General features: G+C 35.9%; 1 protein-coding gene across 1 annotated transcript in view; it reads right to left on the bottom strand.

Annotated features, from left to right (window-relative positions):
- DIAPH2 (diaphanous-related formin 2) overlaps nucleotides 1-18,522 on the bottom strand; it is a gene marked incomplete at its 5' end in the record, with an annotated part of 376,543 nt that overhangs the window by 158,038 nt on the left and 199,983 nt on the right. The window contains one exon of the mRNA XM_008577556.1: nucleotides 11,335-11,436. Within this exon, the coding sequence (XP_008575778.1) occupies nucleotides 11,335-11,436 (102 nt within the window). The remainder of the gene's footprint in view (nucleotides 1-11,334; nucleotides 11,437-18,522) is intronic.

Here is an 18,522-nt window from a genome sequence, read left to right as displayed (position 1 = left end):
TCATTAATAAGATTCCAAATCTTGGAGTAATACTCAAATCATGGCAAACACACTGTTCTTTAATATCAATTGTGGCCAATATGTTAATCTGAAGAATTTCTTAGAATTGTCCCTTAATTTCTATGCTCACCATTCAAGCTCAAACTTTATGTACTTCAAGGTCGGATTACTAAAATAAACTATTTAAAATGTTCATCCTGATCCCACTAGCCTTTTCCTCTCCAAATCCTCTCATAAAATAATACCTCTATGATAGGAAAATATATTGCTTTCTTGACATGTTGACTTTTGGGTATTATTATGATATCTGGTAGCATTTGGAAATGCAGTCCTGGAGTTTAGGAGAAGATAAGTATTGGATTTGGCAGATTTGGGATTTATCTGAATATATGCTATGAGAGGCAAGGTCATTGAGGAGGAGAGTAAATAGAAGAAAAGGAGAAAAGAGTCAAGCCTGCACCTTGTGGAGCACCTAGCACAGTGTTTTGCATATATTAGACATTCAAAAATTTGCTGATTGATTTTAAAAGGACTCCATAGCTGACTACCCACTTTTCAGATCTTTTCCCAAGTAAGAAAGATTATCTTTTGAACAAAATTAACAGCTGATGGTAATATTTTATTCTCCCCAAAATAATGTCTTCAGTTATAATGTCACATCAGTAATGCTAAGGAATTAACATTGTTGAACTGCTATTGCTGGATATCAATCTATTATCAATAATCCTATTTTCAGAGAAGTTGTACACTATAATGGGATCAGAGCTGCCCTTTGATTTGGCAAAATTTCTTCCTTTATTCATCCCCTACAACAAGGTGTGATACATGGCAGGTGGTAAATATGATAGGTGATAAAAAATAAATAACTGTAAAATGAACGAATGAATGAATGAATGCATTCATTTGCACAAATAGGAACCACAGTGTAACAAAATGCTGGATTGAGAAGAGGATGCATAGTTTGAAGAGGTATAATAATAATAGCAGGTTGATGTAGGCAAGTAGGAGGTACCTCATTGCAAGGTCATTTGCTACTGGGAGGGTCATCCCAACAAAACTGCCCAGGACCAATCTTAGTCCAAATTCAGAGCCGCATATGACTATTTTTAAGGGTAGGGTTCAAGAGAGATTTTCTCCTAATCCCAGAAGAGGGAGAGAAACAATTCTCTGCATTCTCCAGAGCCATAATGTAAGTTGCAGGGGAAGAAACAGGGACTTGAACTACAGTTCTGTCACTTTCTAGTTGTGTGACCTAGTGCAAATGACCTAACGTTTCTGAGCCTTTATTTCCTGCTCAGGAAAATGTATTAATTAAATCATCCATGGAAGTTGCAGGAGGAGTTAAATGAGATACTACATGTGATACTAAGCATCACTGTAACCTAACAATGTAAGCTCTCTAAAAGAATAGCGATCGTTGTCATTAACCTCTTTATTTATCCTCAGAAATTCTCAGTAAGAAGGAACCATGGTCCCTTATTGTTCTCCCAACCTGAGGGAAAGTTTCTCTCACCCACAATTAAGGAATGTGTGTTTCTAGGGCTCAGTGAAGAACAGAGTTCATTATCCATTGAACAAATTAAATATTGGGCTCTGCTCTATTAACCATTTCAATTCATAATATACATTTATGTTTAGAAATGTTATCATTGGAAATGTGTTCTTATGAAATCAAGAGACTATAGAGGAGATGAATCTACACAGGCACATCTCTTAACAGGAGCCACGGCTCAGCATATAGTGATCACAGCAACAGAATGTTCGCAATCATATGTGTGAATTTTTATGATCAGACCAGGGTACACTGATAGACAACAGTTGAAATTCTATCAGACGATTTGGGTACATAAGAGAATGTCTCGGATAACCAAGCTTAGAAATAATAGGAAGCAACATCCCCCACCGCAGATACGATCGTTAAAGGCTCATGTCTTATAAAGGCACTTGAGTACGCCTAAGTGATCTAAGTAAATAAAACAAAAACTGTGCTGAAATGTGTGTTTGTTTTAGTTGTGGTCCCTCGCAGCATTTTAGTTGACTGGCATTCTTTGTTTTATAATTCATTTCTTGAAGTGCTGTGGGATACTGACCAGAGTATTGTATTATGTAGGGGATTTATTTGTGTTACAAGGTACTTGTCTATCAAATCACATCAAGCGGCTCTCATTTCTTTAGCTGATCTGCACTATATTTTTAAAAAAAAAAGTACATCAACAGCTTTAGTGAGAAGAGCTACAAGTGGGTTATTTCCCCAAAGAGTTAGACATAGTTTTGTGTATTTTTTATTTTTATTAATTTTATTTTATTTTATTTTATTTTACTTCTCAAAATACATTGTACATGATTTTCATGCCCCTCTACCCATTACTCTCCACCACCACCCCCATCATATCTGTGCACTTGGCTTATATAGTTCAAGGAATTTTTGTGGTTATTCTGTCTTCTTCCCCTACCCTTTGTTTGTGTGTTTATTTACTTATTAATTTTTAGCTCCCACAAATAAGTGAAAACATGTGGTATTTCTCTTTCTGTGCCTGACTTGTTTCACTTAATATAATTTTCTCTAAGTTCATCCATGTTGCTGTGAATGGTAGTATTTCATTCTTTTTGATAGCAGAGTAGTATTCCATTGTGTAGATGTACCACTCATCAGATGATGGACATTATGGCTGGTTCCAGCTCTTGGCTATTGTATAAAGAGCTGCAATAAACATCGGAGTACAGGTATCCCTTCGGAATGATGATTTCCATTCTTCTCGGTATATTCCCAGCTGTGGGATCACTGGGTCATATGGTAGATATATCTGTAATTGTTTGAGGAACCTCCATATCATTTTTCATGAAGGCTGCACCATTTTGCAGTCCCACCAACAGTGGATGAGAGTTCCTTTTCCTCCACAACCTCTCCAGCACTTACCATTCTTAGTCTTTTGGATGTTAGCCATCCTAACTGGAGTGAGATGGTATCTCAGTGTGGCTTTGATTTGCATTTCCCAGATGCTGAGTGATATTGAGCACTTTTTCATGTGTCTGTTGGCCATTCGTATATCTTCCTTTGAGAAATGGCTGTTCAGCATCTTTGCCCATTTTTTAATTGGGTTATTTGTTTTTTTCTTGTAAAGTTGTTTGAGTTCCTTGTATATTCTGGATATTAATCCTTTGTCAGAGGTATATTTAGCAAATATTTTCTCCCACTCTGTTGGCTGTTTTTTCACTCTGTTGTTTCTTTTGCTGTGCAGAAGCTTTTTAGTTTGATATAATCCCACTTGTTTATTTTACCTTTAGTTGCCTATGTTTTGGGGGTCCTATTTATGAATTATGTACCCACTCCTATTTACTGGAGTGTCTCTCCTATGTTTTCTTTAAGGAGTTTTATTGTTTCAGGGTGTATATTTAATTCTTTAATCCATTTTGAGTTGATTTTGGCATATGGTGAAAGATACGGGTCTTGTTTCATTCTCCTACATATGATTATCCAGTGTTCCCAGCACCATTTGTTGAAAAGGCAGTCTCCTCCAATGCTCTTGGATTGGAAGAATTAATATTGTGAAAATGTCCATATTACACAAAGTGATCTACAAATTCAATGCAATCCCCATCAAAATTCCAATGACATTTTTCTCTGAGATGGAAAAAGCCATCCAGACAATTATATGGAACAACAAAGGACCACGCATAGCCAAAGCAATCCTGAGCAAAAAAAATAAAGCTGGTGGCATAACACCACCTGACTTTAAACTATATTACAAAGCTATAATAACCAAAAAAGCATGGTACTGGCATAAAAACAGACACTTGGATCAATGGAACAGAACAGAGAACCCAGAAATTAACCCATATGCCTAAAGCCATTTGATCTTTGACAAAGGCAGCAAGTCGACATAGTTTTGTTTATATAATTTGAATTTTATACACTTCACTACCTTTGCAGCTGGTGAATATTGATCTACTACCAAACTACCACAGAATCCACAGAGAAAGAAAAAAGGTACAAGTGTAAAAATCACTTGTGAAGGAAAAGGAAATGGCTACATGGCACTCTTATAGTCACCTGTGGCCTTTTGGGTTATTTCTATCATCTTTCCTTTGCACTGCTAAGAAACATACCTTTAATGCCCATCATATGTGAGCATAATTCATTATCTAGTCTCTTCAAAATATAATGTTAAGAATTCATTAGAATTAACAGATAAATCTGTAACAAATGCAGATTCGTTAAAAGGTGCTTTCACGAAATAGTTAAATACTATTATGAGCCATTGTCCACTGAATATAGAGAATAATTTTGCATCTGTGACTGTAATAAAGGGAAGGATAATGAAGACACATTAGAGAAGGATGGATTTAAGTTAGAGAGCAAGCAGAACTTCCTATAAAAGTGAGTTTCAATGACTGAGCAAAATACTGCCTGGAGATATGGAAACATAGCAGGGACACTTGTAATTCTCTATCAAATAAATAATTTTCTTATCTTCTCTTAGACAATAATCTCATAAAGGGCTGGACCTTTCCTGCTCATCACTTTACTTTTTGCAGCAAATCTATTACCTAGCCTGGAAAAAATAATCAATACATGTGTATCTGCTATTTGAAGTAAATGGCAAATGTATGCACGTTAGAGATAACAGCCATAGTTAATCTGTGAATTGTGTCTTTGAAAAAAAGAGTGTTGAAAATGGACTCTACATGAGAAAAATAACAATGTGCTGATAGATAATATTTCCCCAAAGATAGTGACATGTGGAAATTACACATCAACATACATCTACTGGTCTTTATTCTGGAACAGAACACAGTAACAATGTCTGCACCAAAAGACACTGTAAACTCAGAAGAATCACACTAGGAAGTTAAACAAGAATCTCGAAACTTCCTTCTGAAAACAACTAAGGCCAAAGTGGCCCTCAAAACCTCTACTGTGGTGCTATGCTACTGCATTATGGACTAGTGATAAATGGAGAAAAATTAATAAAAGGGTTAATTTTTGATTTTTTGAATTTAGTAAAAAGTAATCAATAGCAAAATTGCTTGTCAACCATAGAAATAATCTAAATATTCAATTTTCGGGGGGGTATTTTATCTTGTTTTATTGCAAAAGCTGATGGAAATAAGCAATCCTGTCACAAAAATGGATTATTAAGAGAAGTTAATAAAATGAACAAGCCTATAAATACATGGATTTGAGAATGAGTAATGATGTTTTCTTTTACCTGATCTCAAGATTATTAAACCAGCTTTTTCTCAGGTAAAATGAATTACACATCTAGAAGTAAAAGCTAGCATTCCTATTTACAGAAAGAATGAAAATAGAAACAATCAGGGCATTACATATCAAAACCCTGAACACTCTGAATGCAAGCAGATAAAATAAAGAAAAATGAGATTGTGCCCAGGGAATACACAAACCTGCAATATGACTTAATATTAATGGAACATATGACCTACAATTTTCTATCCAAACTAATTGCCTTTGATGATACGTGGGAGAGAAAAAAAAAAAAAGCTTTTAAGAATTTCTATTTCACCTGGTTAAGCTATCTTGACTAGAGCTCATAAGCTCTTACGAGGCTTTACAAAAATTAAAAAGCACAGTGACTTTATAGTTGTACTTCCAACTACAGGCATAAATCCTCTCCTCCCACCCTCATATATTTGCATATAAAAAGAAAAAAAATTAAATGTGCTGTCAGCAATATCACATAATCTGTGCTTTTTATTATAAACATTTTTATGCACAAGGCTATCTCAACATCTTTTTGTTAGATTATAGCTTTAGAATGTTTTTAATTGAAAAATATGGGTAATTTTGAAGTCAGAAAAACAAAGTACCGATTACTAAGAGAACTAATTATTGCCTTCTTTTTCTCAGAAGATGTGTTAGTTTAATAGATACACACAGTATGTGTCTCTATCCCCAGTGCAAGACAAGTGGGAATTTCCATAGCTCTGAGGTTTGAGAACAGCTGAGCTGCAAACACACTCCAAAGAGTCTAAAAGCTCCTGCTGGGGTTCTAACTGCCAGAGCTTTCAAAGATCTGTGCTTTTCTTCCAGTAAAGGTACAGCATATAATTACAACAATGTACCAGATTCAATTCTGTGAGAGACAGGTTGGAGGACAAGTCAGTGGGAAGCTATGCAGCCAATCTACCCCCCTAAAGAAGAGAATTATTGATCATAGGTGGCGTGGGAACTAGCGGATTCCTCTTAACAGGAGGTCTGCCTCTAGACAGAGAGTCTTTGTTTCTTTTTTCTTTCTCTCTTTCTGTTTTTTTTCTCTAACTGATTACATGTGATTATAAGCAAACCCAATGATGTGGTTGCTAAAAAACCAAAATGGTTAGATAAAGCTTAGCAGCTCAGTCACTGTCTCAGAGAAGCTTATTTCTTTTACAATTTTCCCTAGTTTTACTACTTTTATTGTTTTTGTTCCTTATTATTATTTTAATGAATCTTGCAGGAATAATCTCACTTCTGGCATATGTCTATCCCTAGCTGATGAGATTTTGTTTTTATCATCTAGGAGGTTATATAATAATGGAAACTCTATAGGGCACTGGCCAGGGTTAGAGGAATAAAATCAAGAAAGAGTATTTGTTGTTTAAGAAAGCAAGGGAAGAAAAGGTTTCCAAAAGAAACAAAATCTTCAATGTTATCAAACGTCTCATGGATACAGAATAAGACAGGACTAAAAAGGAATCCACTTGATTTTGCATTCATTCTAATACATTCAACAAATATTTGTCAAGTAATATCATGTGAATAAAATCAACATGATTCATCCACTTACACAACTTGCAATCTGCTGATGGTTACAGAAATTCAATGAATAACCTCACAAATAAATAAATTTATTTAAAAACCATGATAATCTCTAGAAAGGAAGAGAAAAATGGTATTCTGAGAGAGTTTAATAGGGAGACCTATTTTTCATTGATAGGTAAGTGAAGGCATCACTGAGAAAGTGAAATTTAAGCTAAGACTTGAAGAAGAAGCAGGAGAGAGGCAGGCAGCGAGTGGGAATAAGACGGAGCAGCAAGTGCAATGGTCCTGAAGCTGGAAAGAGCATGGTAAATTCAAAACACTGAAAAACAAACAAAATGTGGCTGAGGTGTAACTAGTAAGAGGCCAAGCAGCAGGAGGTGAAAGTAGGGGTGGTGGGCAGGTGCCAGACCAGACAATGCCTTGTAGGTAATGGTAAAGTGCTTGCTGTGGATTAAATATCCCCAAAACTCACTGAAGCTTGATCCTCATTGTAGCAGTGTTAAGTGGGTAGAAAATCAGACTATGGCAGTGTTGAAAGGTAGGGCCTTTAAGAGGTGATTGGATCATGAGAACCCTGCCCTCATGAATGGATTAATCCACTAACGGGTTAATGGTTTAATGGGTTATCAGGAAGTGGTTCTGATGGCTTCATAAGGAGAACAGTGAGATTAACTCTCTTGCTCATGTCACACTTGCCATGTGATAGATACCCTGGTTGCCATGGGACTCTGCAGATTTCCCACCAAGAAGAAGATCCCTCACCAGATGTGTTCCCTAGATCTTGCGCTTCCCAGCCACCAAAACTGTAAGAAATAAATTTCTTTATAAATTTCTCAGTTTCAGGTCTTCTGTTATAAGCAACAGAAAATGGACAAATACACTGCTATAGAACAGTACTGATGTTTTAAGTAGATAAATAATATGATACAATGCAAATATGCTCTAGGGACGTCACACTGAGGGCTAGGCCGAGAGTGATTTGGAGAAGGCCAGAAGTTAAGAAAAACAAACTAACAATATATTGTGATGGTTAAAGAGAATGACAATGCCGGTTTGGGCTAGGGTGGTTTGGTACAGATGGAGAGGAGATTTCATGCACATTTTAGATGCTATTAGGAGGTAGTTAATGACCATTCCTAGATCAATTCCAATGCATTATTTAAGATAGAATCCCGATTGTCATTGGTTGAACCGTGGATGAGAGGTTAGGAAGTAGAAAGCAAAAGGAGACGAATGTTTGAAAAAAACTAATGCTAGGAAATGGAGAGAGGGCAGCAGATAGTAGGGACTTGAGGGTCAATGAAGTATTTTTATTCATCCATCCGTCATCTATCTATTCATTCTCAGGCAGCAAGGGGTTTAAGTTTTTTTTTCCCTGAAGAGAAGGGCAGAGTGGTGACTGACTAATTAAAGAGGCAATAGAACTAACAGAAGTAAAGTAGATAAGAGATATTACTGTCCTAAAATGGGCAGGGGATAACGATGCCCAAAACAGAGGTAAGAAAAAGGTAAGAAAATTAGCATACAGTACAGCATCTCTCTCCCTCTCTCTCCTCTCCTCTCCTCTTCTCTCTCTCTCTCTCTCTCTCTCTCTCTCTCACGCGTGCGCGCCCCAGTAGGGCACACTGATTAAAGGCACTGGCTATGAATTCAGACTGCCTGGGTTTGAATTCTGCATCTACTATTTACTATGTAACCTTGGACAAAATACCTAGCCTTCCTTGGCCTTGGTTTCCTCATCCATGATATGGAGCTAATAATAGTGCCAACCTCCTAGGGTAGCTGTGAAGAATACAAAAGATGGTGCAAGTAAAAATGCTTAGCATAGAATCTGACACAGTAAGTACTCAATATACTTTTGTTTCTATCAATAACAACAGCAACAATAATGTTAGTAATAATAATTGAGCACTTCTTTTTCTGACGTTTGACAGAGAATGGGCTAATAAAAGATATGACTAGAGATAACTTTGTAGGTTGAAGAGATACTGGAGGTTCTGAAATCAAAGTGCTTTCCTTTTTTCTCTGGCAAGTCAGAGGTTAGGTTGTTTGTGGTAAATGAAAAGTGTGGGGAGGAGATGGATAGAAAACTTGAGGAAAGCAAGTAAGATACAGTACAGCCACTATGGAAAGATGAAAGGCTACTGAATGGGAAGCGAGTGAAATAATTGCTGAAATGGCAATGGGAGTCCCATTAAGACAAAAGCTAAAATGTTCACCAAAGGGAATAGGCAGAAAGCAAGCCAGAGAGTTAGAGGCAGAGTAAGAATGCTCAGGAGCTTGATTTTTATTCTATAAATTCAGGGAGATACAGAAGGTTTTTGACATAGAAATCATACGATAAGTACAGATTTTAAAGAACACACTAACAGTGCCAGCGGAGGAAGAGAGCAGAGGCTGGGAGCCTCTCTCCTTAGTGCAGATGACTCCATATATTCTCAAAGTTGTCCTTACTGTAGGCTGTTGATACATATTTAAGGGTTTAAAAGCACTGAAGTGCATTCACACAGAAGTGAATTTAATTTAAGTGTACACCTGGAGAAATATGTTTTAGCAAAAGTTTTACTTTTACAAATCTAAAATATGCCATTTTTTTAATCCCAGGCTCACACTTAAGTTTAATAATTGTCCTGTAATTCAATTCAATACACATTTATTTACTGTCTATTTTATATAAGATACTGTTCTGAGCACTGCAAAGCATACATGTTTAAAAGACTAAGGCATATCATTATTTCAACAATCTTTTCCTCAATGTGAGTTTACTTAACCTTTATTTGGCAAATTCTGACTGATACTGTCTCAGATAACTTATATAGTGTAAACTACTTATAATGTCCTTGCCTTTTTCACCGCACAGACATGTAGCTAAGGATGGTGGGAGTAAATAAGAAGACTAGGTGACTTCATGCACACACAGCCACAGAATTATTTATGGTTCTGTGCATGAACAAGAAATCTCTTCCATTTTCTATTTTGCTTTTAGTTCAGAGGTATACTGCATTTTATGTACCCAACCTTCATTTCCTCAGTGTGGTACCAAGGATATTCCTCTTGAAGGACTTGCTTGGCAAACTAATGCATCTTCCAAGATAAACTGCATTCAGAAAAAAAAAATGGCTTCAGAGAAATTGTGTAGTGTACCTACTGTAAAACTCATAACCATCACGACACAGCTGAATTCTCAAATGGTATACAGCTTTGCTTCAATTATAATATGAATCCAAGTAGCTTAGGTATTGAGTACGGACTTTGGTCTAGAAAAATCTTATTATTTAATATTGTGCTGAAGTACTACTAGTAAATAAAAAATATCTAGGTAATTCAGATGATTAATTTGCCTGATTCAAAAATAAGAGAAACACCTTCCTCAGGTACCTTTATAATCTCTATCTGATCCCAAATATATGTACATTCCTGATTTTCTTTTCAAGGATTTGACAGAATCATTCTACATCAGTGTAGGCAGTGCTGTGTCTTACGATTAATAAGCTCTAAATATGGGCAAGCAGTTATTTGCACATGCTTAAAAGGAACATGCTTGGTCCCACCTACCACAGTTCGACTTTAAAAAGGATTTTTTAATTCCAAAGTACCAAATCAGATAAATTATGATATATTCCTATTAAAAAGGTTATAAAATATTTTGGATAAAGCAGACAGTCATGTTTGACTATTAGGTCCACCGGTAATTCAAAATTTCTTAGTATGTGGACAGAAAATGTTCAGAGAGCCAGGGTAAAGCTGGCAACTATAATGGAACTGTATATTCATACAGCAAACAAACTTGTGTTGAACATCTAAGCTAAAAATAGCTTTTTCCTTAAAGAAATTAAATAAATCAAGATGCCCTCTTTCTTGCCATTCTTTTGCGAATTATTTGAATAGCAGGTTTGGGGAATAATTCAAATATATAACTATATTCTTTAATACATAACTTATACCTACTCATCTTTTGTACCCCTTAAAATGAAGGATAGATAAGGAAAAATAATAATCCATTCCAACAATAATTTAGCCACATAATGATTTAACTGCATGATGTGTATTTATAAGATTTTCTTTCCACCTGAAATAGTACATTTCAAGCTTTCAATCAATGACACTGTATAGGAAATCTGAAAATTATTGTGCTTTTTCGGACACAATATACACCACAGAAAAGAGTCCCTGTTATTTTGCTATTTGTCTAGTTATTACCCTTTTATCTTAGCCTAAGTTTTGGGGGTCCAGATTCTAACATCAAGATCTAAGTAGAAGGAAAAATATCTGATAGAATACTGTATATTATTTTGCATGTATTAATAATATTAAATATCAACACTGTTATAAAGAAGATTCTATGAGATGTCCTGAGTTATTTTGTGAATGTAAAAATTAATTTCATTATTTTTCAGTACCATGACAAATAATAACAGGTAAAGAAGGATTTATTTTCTGAGAGCCAATATTATATTACATTACATAGGTATAAAGTAACAAAAAAAATCAACAATCAAAATGTCTTTTCACTGTTTCTGACAAGTGTTATCTTCCAGGAGAGTTTGTGGGCCTTTATGCTCAATACATACCACAACTCCAAACTGTTCAGGTTCACAGAGGTCATCATATTCATTCTTAAGCTGTGCTAGTTCATTGAGTACCTTCTGCTCAGGAAGATGTTTTACAAGGTTCTAAGAAAAAATAAAAGGATAAAAGTTTAGTGTTTTATTAATAGGACTTTTAAATAAGCATTAACAATTCTAAAAGTGATTCGCCAGGATAGTAAATGTATGATTGTGGTTCTGTCATAAGTAGCAATGTATCCTCCCTTCCCCTCCCCTCCAAAAACTGACCTAAAAATGAATGCAATGAAATATGAATATAAATGTATAAACTTGTTTGGTTTCTATGCACTGTAGTTCACAAGTGCTATATAAAAAGATAAAATAGGAATAAATGGCATTCCAAAACTGAGTAACCTTCTGGACCTTAAACACATAGCATAATTTTTAAGCTTTATTTCCTGTCACGATCATTAGTCAATCTAAACTGAAAACAGAAAAATATCATGTAGATTTAGCACATGTACAATAATATTAAAAAAGAAAATATCAACTCTAATATTTGTAATTTTTCAAAACTCGGAACCAACTTCAATCTAATAACTATACCTGGCCTGTACAAAAATCTCCCATTACCTACAATGTCTGTATTTAAGTACACAATGCATTTCTACTTTTAAGTGGAGAATCAAGCAGAAGTGATGAAGTTTGATTCCTGTAATGGATTGAATATTTGTGTCCCTCCAAAATTCATATGTTGAAGTCTAATACTCAGTGTGATGGTATTTAGAGGTAGAGCCTTATGGGGGAGTATTAAATCATAAGGGTGGAACCCTCATGAATGGGATTAGTACCTTCTTAAGAAGAGGCTAGAGAGCTAGTTTGCTCTCTTTTCACCATGTGAGGATGCAATGAAAAGTCAGCAGTCTACATCTTGGAAGAGGGCCCTCCCTAGAAACTGACCATGCTGGTACTCTAAACTTGGACTTCCAGTCTCCAAAATGGTGAGAAATAAATTTCTATTGTTTATAAACCTCCCAGTCTACAGTACTTTGTTCTAGCAGTCTGAACTAAGACAATGACTAAAAGAATGAAAACTGATGAATTAATCTTAACTTATATTGGACTTTGGCACAGTTTTAAATCTTATTATATTAGCCTACAACCAACCTTTTGGGGACTTGTATGGGATTCCCAATGACACAAAAGGGAGAAAAGCAGAAAACAAAGATTAAAGAAAGTAGGTGCTATGGGTCAAATGTGTTCCCCAAAAGTTCATGTATTAGAAATTTAATCTCTATTGTAATGGTGTTAAGAGGGTAGGAAATTCAATTATGGTATCTGAAAGGTGGGACCTTTTGAAGGTAATTAGATTGTGAGGACTGTGGCCTTGTGAATGGATTAATCCATTCACAGAGTAATGGTCGTGGTTATTATGGCCTTAAAAGGAGAGCAAGTGAGGTTAATTTTCTCTTACTCAGCCCATTCTTGCCATGTGACACTCTGCATTGCTGTGGAGAAACACCACCAAGAACAAGTCCCTCACCAGATGTGCTCCCTGAAGATTGGATTTCTTGACCTCTAAAATTGTAAGAAATAAATTTTTGTTTCTTTATAAATTACCCAGTTTCAGGTATTATGTTATAGGCAACAGAAAACATTCTAATCCAATAGGGCTAATGCAAAATAGTGGAGAAGTTAACTCCAGGGATTGGTCCTTTTAGCAAATTAACCACTGAGCTGGAAAGAGTAACTGGAATAAACTATTTCAAAATCTGTAACTAGACTGGATGTTGCAACAACAAGAGCAATGTTTGATGAAGGGACATGCTGCTGTTTTCTAGTAAGAGAGCAACATGCATGAAACAGCTCCTGGAAGTGTAGGGCAATGTCAGGGTGGGCAGTGGGATCTTGTTCTCCAAAAGTTTGAGGTTGTACATTTTGATTGGTATGGCATTTCCATGAGGGGACTGTCTTGGTTTCAACCATCTTGGGCTACAGCAACTGATGAGCTGATGACATCTATCAGAAGATTTAAACAGACAAAAACATCTCCCTGCTCTGCCTTTAAGGAAATCTTTTTCAGGTCACTAGCTAACAGCAGAAATAACAAAATGCAAACTTCAAAATACAACATGGAACACACATTTCACAAAAATTATTTGGAAAAGTCACCAGTGAATGGTTATAGCGCCCAACAAACAAAAATCAGCAATCTGTAAGAATGGCAGACTCAGAATTCGTGAGTTACCACATTATAATACGCGGAATTTCTCGTTCTCAACAAAAATTACATAGCATAAAGAGAAACAGTAAAGTAGAGCCCATGCAAAGTAAAAAACTAATTCAGAAGAAACTATCCCTGAAGAAGACAAGACATTGGAGTTACTAGTCAAAAACATTACATCAACTGTCTTAAATATGTCCAATGAACTAAGTATACTATGGAAAAACAACTAAAGGAAATTAGGAAAACAACATATGAACAGAATTTATTAATAAAGAGGTAGAAATTATAAAAAGGAACAAAATGGAAATTAGAGAAATGAAAAGTACAAAAACTGAAATGAAAAACTCACTAGAGGGGTTCAACAGCAGATTTGAGCAGAAAGAATAAAGGATAAGTAAACCTGAAGACTAAGAAATTGAAATGATTCAGTCTGAGGAACAGAAGGAAAAAAGAGTAAAGAAAATTGAGCAGAGCCTGAGGGATTTGTAGGACACCATAAGCATAACAACACATGCATCATAAGACTCCTAGAAGAAGAGAAAGAAAAAGGGACAGAAAAAACATCTGAAGAAATAATGGCTGAAACTTTTCAACTATTATGAAAGACATAAATACATACATCCAAAAAGTTCATCAACTTCATGAGGATAAAATTAAAGTGATCCACACACTGAGCACATTATAATTAAATTGTCAAATCCCCAAAACAAAGAGAGAATTTTTAAAGCAGCAAGAGAAAAGTGACTTGTCACATACAAGGGATCTTCAATAAGATTAATACCTAATTCCTCATCAGAAACCATAGGAACCAGAAGGCAATGGAGTAACATGCATAAGTTTATGAAAGAAAAAACTGTCAACCCCAAATTCTATATCCATCAAAACTATTCTCCTTCAACAATGAAGGAGAAATTAAGACATTCCCAAACAAAGAAAACACAAAACAAAACCAAGATAATTTATCACTAGCAAACCTGTCCTGCAAGAAATGAAAGGACACTAAATATCAAACTGAATTCAGAGCATAAATAAAGGTTTATACACCATGACCAAGTAGGATTTATCCCCAGAATACCAGTGTGGTTCAGTGTACAAAAAATACAAAAACCAATCAATGTAATACACCACATTAATAAAATAAAGAAAAAAATCCACACAATCATTTTGATACAGAGAAATAATTTTATAAAAATCAAACACCCTTTCATGAGAAAAACACACTCTAAACCAGAAATAGAAGAAAGCTTTGTCAAACTGATAAAGCTCATATATGAAAAACCCACAGCTAACATCATATCAATGGCAACAGACTGAAAGATTATCTGCTCAGATCAAGAACAAGACAAAGACGCTTGTTTTCACTACTTATATCCATCATAACATTAGAAGTTCTAACACGAGCAATTAGGCAAAAAGGAAATAAAAGGCATTCATATTGGAAAAGAAGTAAAATTATTTCTGCTCACAGAAGACATGAATAGAATGTAGAAAACACTAAATAATCCACAAAAGAACCTGTTAGAGCAAATAAATAAATTTAGCAAAGTTGCAAAATACACAATCAACATGCAAAAATCAGCTGCATTTCTATTGATTAGCAACAAACAATCTTAAAAGGAAATTAAGACAATAATTTTATTTACACTAGCATCAAAATAGCAACCACAGTAAAATACTATTTCATACTTACGAGAATGGTTATTATTTTTTAAAAAATGGAAAATAAGTGTTGGCCTGAATGTGGAAAAATAGGAACCATTGTGCATTGCTGAGGGGAATGTAAAACCGTGCAGCCACTGTGGATAACAGTTTGGTTGTTTCTCAGAAATTAAACACAGAATTTCCACATGACCCCACAATTCCACCCCTACTGTGATAATTATGTATCAATTTGCCTGGGCCAAGAGGTGCCCAGATTGAACGTTATTTCTGGGTATGTTTGTAAGTATGTTTCTGGATGAGATTAGCATTTGAATTGGTGAATTCAGTAAACTAGACTGACATCCCCAGTGTAGTTGGGCATCATCCAATCTGTAGAAGGCTTGAGGAGAACAAAAAGGCAAAGGAAGGATGAATTTACCCCTTTTGCTTCACACCTGCCTGCTTGAGCTAGGGCACTGATCTTCTCCTGTCTTCAGACTGAGATTTACACCACTCGCTCCCCTGGTTCTCAGGCTGTCATACTCAGGACTCAGACTGGAATTACACCACTGGCTTTCCTGGGTCTTGAGCTTGTAAATGGCAGATTGTTTGACTTCTCAGCCTCCATAGTGGAGTGAGTCAATTCCTCATAATAAATCTCTATATATACATATATGCTATTGGTTCTCTTTTGCTGGAGAATCCTGATTAATACACCTAGTATGTACACAGAATAACTGAAAACAGAGATTCAAACAGATACTGTACACAAATATTCATAGCAACATTATTTAATATCCAGAAGGTAGAAACAACTCAACTGTCTATCAACAGATGCACTGATAAAATGTACTATATATATACATTGGAATATTAGTCATAAAACAATGAAGTTTTGATATATGCTACAACATGGATAAGCGTTGAAAACATTTTGCTTAGTGAAATAGACACAGCAGGACAAATACTGTATAATTCTATTTATACGAGGTCTGTAGAATAGGCAAATTTTTACAGACAGAAAGTAGAATAGAGGCTACCAGGAGCTGGGGAGAGAAGGATATAAGGAGTTATTACTTAATAGGTATAGAGTTTCTGTTCAGGATGATGAGAAAGTTCTGGAAATAGTGGTGATGTGTTGTACAACAATGTAAATGTATTTAGTACCACTTAATTATACATTTAAAATGGGTAAAATGATAAATTCTCTGTTCTATATTTTCCATAATAAAAAAAGGAGGGTAGGCAACATAGCACAAATCCCATGGAAAACAACTGTATCTTACCCCTCTGCAAGTGCCCTTTTGTTTTCCCCATTTATCTTTTCTTTCCTCCCACTCAATTTTGCCTTTCTATTAATCTCTAGGCATGCAATGGCACCCATGGTCTAACTAATGAGACTCAACTTTAAAAATACTGTATCCATTGACGTAGATGAAATACAAGTATGGATTTGAGATAGGAGGTCCTCATTTTCCATGGGTTTGGGTTTCAGGACACACCTCTGGGTTTCAAGCCACTCCCCAAGGCCTCAAGCCCCTCCTCTAGGCCCTCCCCTAGAGAACAGTTTCTGTTGCTTGTTGGACCTATTTTCAGCACCAACACAGAGAAACTGAGACCTCAGGGTGCTGACTTATACAAATCCTGTGGCTGGGCATGCTCAGTAGTAAGGGGCTATATAAACCTAGTAGCCAAGCATGCTCAATAAAGTGGAATTTATCCTTTGAATGACCTTCCACTAGAGGTGCTAAAGAGCACAGAATATTCTTGAATATGTTTGGTGCATGTGATAGAATTTGTCCAATGAACATGCCCTAAAAAGAGACCAAGTGAGCATGCACAACACTATGTTACATAACTGGAAACCCCCCCACTTTGTTGGATATTTATTAGGCGGAATGAATATGTATTAGATAGCGAAACTATAAAAGCTGAATTCCAGCAGAAGGCTGGGTAGTTTCTTACTTTCCTGGGGCCAACCCCTACTTTGCCAGTGGTGGTGTATATGCTTCCTTTTGTATCAAACTTACTTTCAGAAAGTGGCTGCTCACTCCTGAGCCAGCCTGCAGTCTGTACGAAACTTTAAGTGTGTATTTCTACTTTGATATTAAACTTAGTGTAAGCCCTGTTCAGTCTCTTGAGCCAGGCTACACTCTCTCTGTAAAATCTGTATCTCCTATTATTATATTAAACCTGTTAGCACTTTCTACTGTGACTCTGCTCTGTAATTCTTTCCTGTGGCAGAGTCAAGAACCTTGTAAGAGGACGGGGTGGGTTATGGCCTGCTATTGGGCCTCCCCTCTCCTCCAGCATCAGACATAACCATGTATACATATACTGAAATGAAACCAAAAGCATCCATTTTTTTGCTTCATTAATATCATTTTGTCTTATAGAATGTAAAAGGTAAGAAAATACCAAAGTATTATTTCTATTTTTTCAAAAATATATTTGATGCAAGGAAATTACTCATTTTTTTAAAAAAAAATTTACTGTTAATGAGATTTTTTTGTGAAATATGTTATTAAGAAACACAAAGAAAGAATCAGTTTGGTAACTTGAATAATTCTGTGCTATGGTGAAACTAAATTAGAAAGAGTAAAAACATTATTAAAGTTATTTTCAAAAATCAATTCTGCATATTTAAAACTCTCCATCCCAATTTTAAGTTTTAACTGTGAAAACAAGTATCACAGAATGAATCAAGCAAGCCTAAAATAGAATTTTAGCTCAGAATGTGAAACTTTTTTCTGTTATTTTATTTCTCTTCTAGCTATAGGTAACCTGTTAACTCATCCTCAGAATGCAGACTCCACAGTGGGAGGTGACATATCTTTTCTTTCTCTGTTCAGTTATATGAAATATTTAACACATTCAGTGGCCTTGGATGTATTGTGACTCTGGATACTGTTTATGAGTGTGTTATAAACTTATATGACTGCCAGTGCTTAGTAGGTTCTATTTGCAAATAAGGGTTGGAGTAAAACTCAGTATCTCAAATGTGCAGCAAATACAGACTACTATTATACTACATATCAACTGAATGAGTCAACCACCTGTAGGATCCCATGTTGCAAGTGGTCATCAAAGCCAATGCCTAGGCCCGGCCCGGTGGCGCACTGGATAGTGCGCCGCTTGGGAAGCGCGGCGGCGCTCCCGCCTGAGGGTTCAGATCCCACATACAGACCGGTTCCCGCTCGCTGGCTGAGCGAGGCACAGGAGCAGCGCCGGGGTTGCAATCCCGTTGCCAGTCCCGGCCCGGTACGGGGGCGACACTGAGGGTTGCGATCCGTTGCCAGACACGGAAAAAGACAAAAAGACAAAAAAAAAAAAAAAAAAAAAAA

The sequence above is a fragment of the Galeopterus variegatus genome, unplaced genomic scaffold (assembly GCF_000696425.1).
Source record: "Galeopterus variegatus unplaced genomic scaffold, G_variegatus-3.0.2 Scaffold1536, whole genome shotgun sequence".
In the NCBI taxonomy this organism is placed as follows: Eukaryota; Metazoa; Chordata; class Mammalia; order Dermoptera; family Cynocephalidae; genus Galeopterus; species Galeopterus variegatus.
The sequence above is the reverse complement of the archived record's forward strand: the minus strand, read 5'-3'. Positions and strand labels throughout refer to the sequence as shown.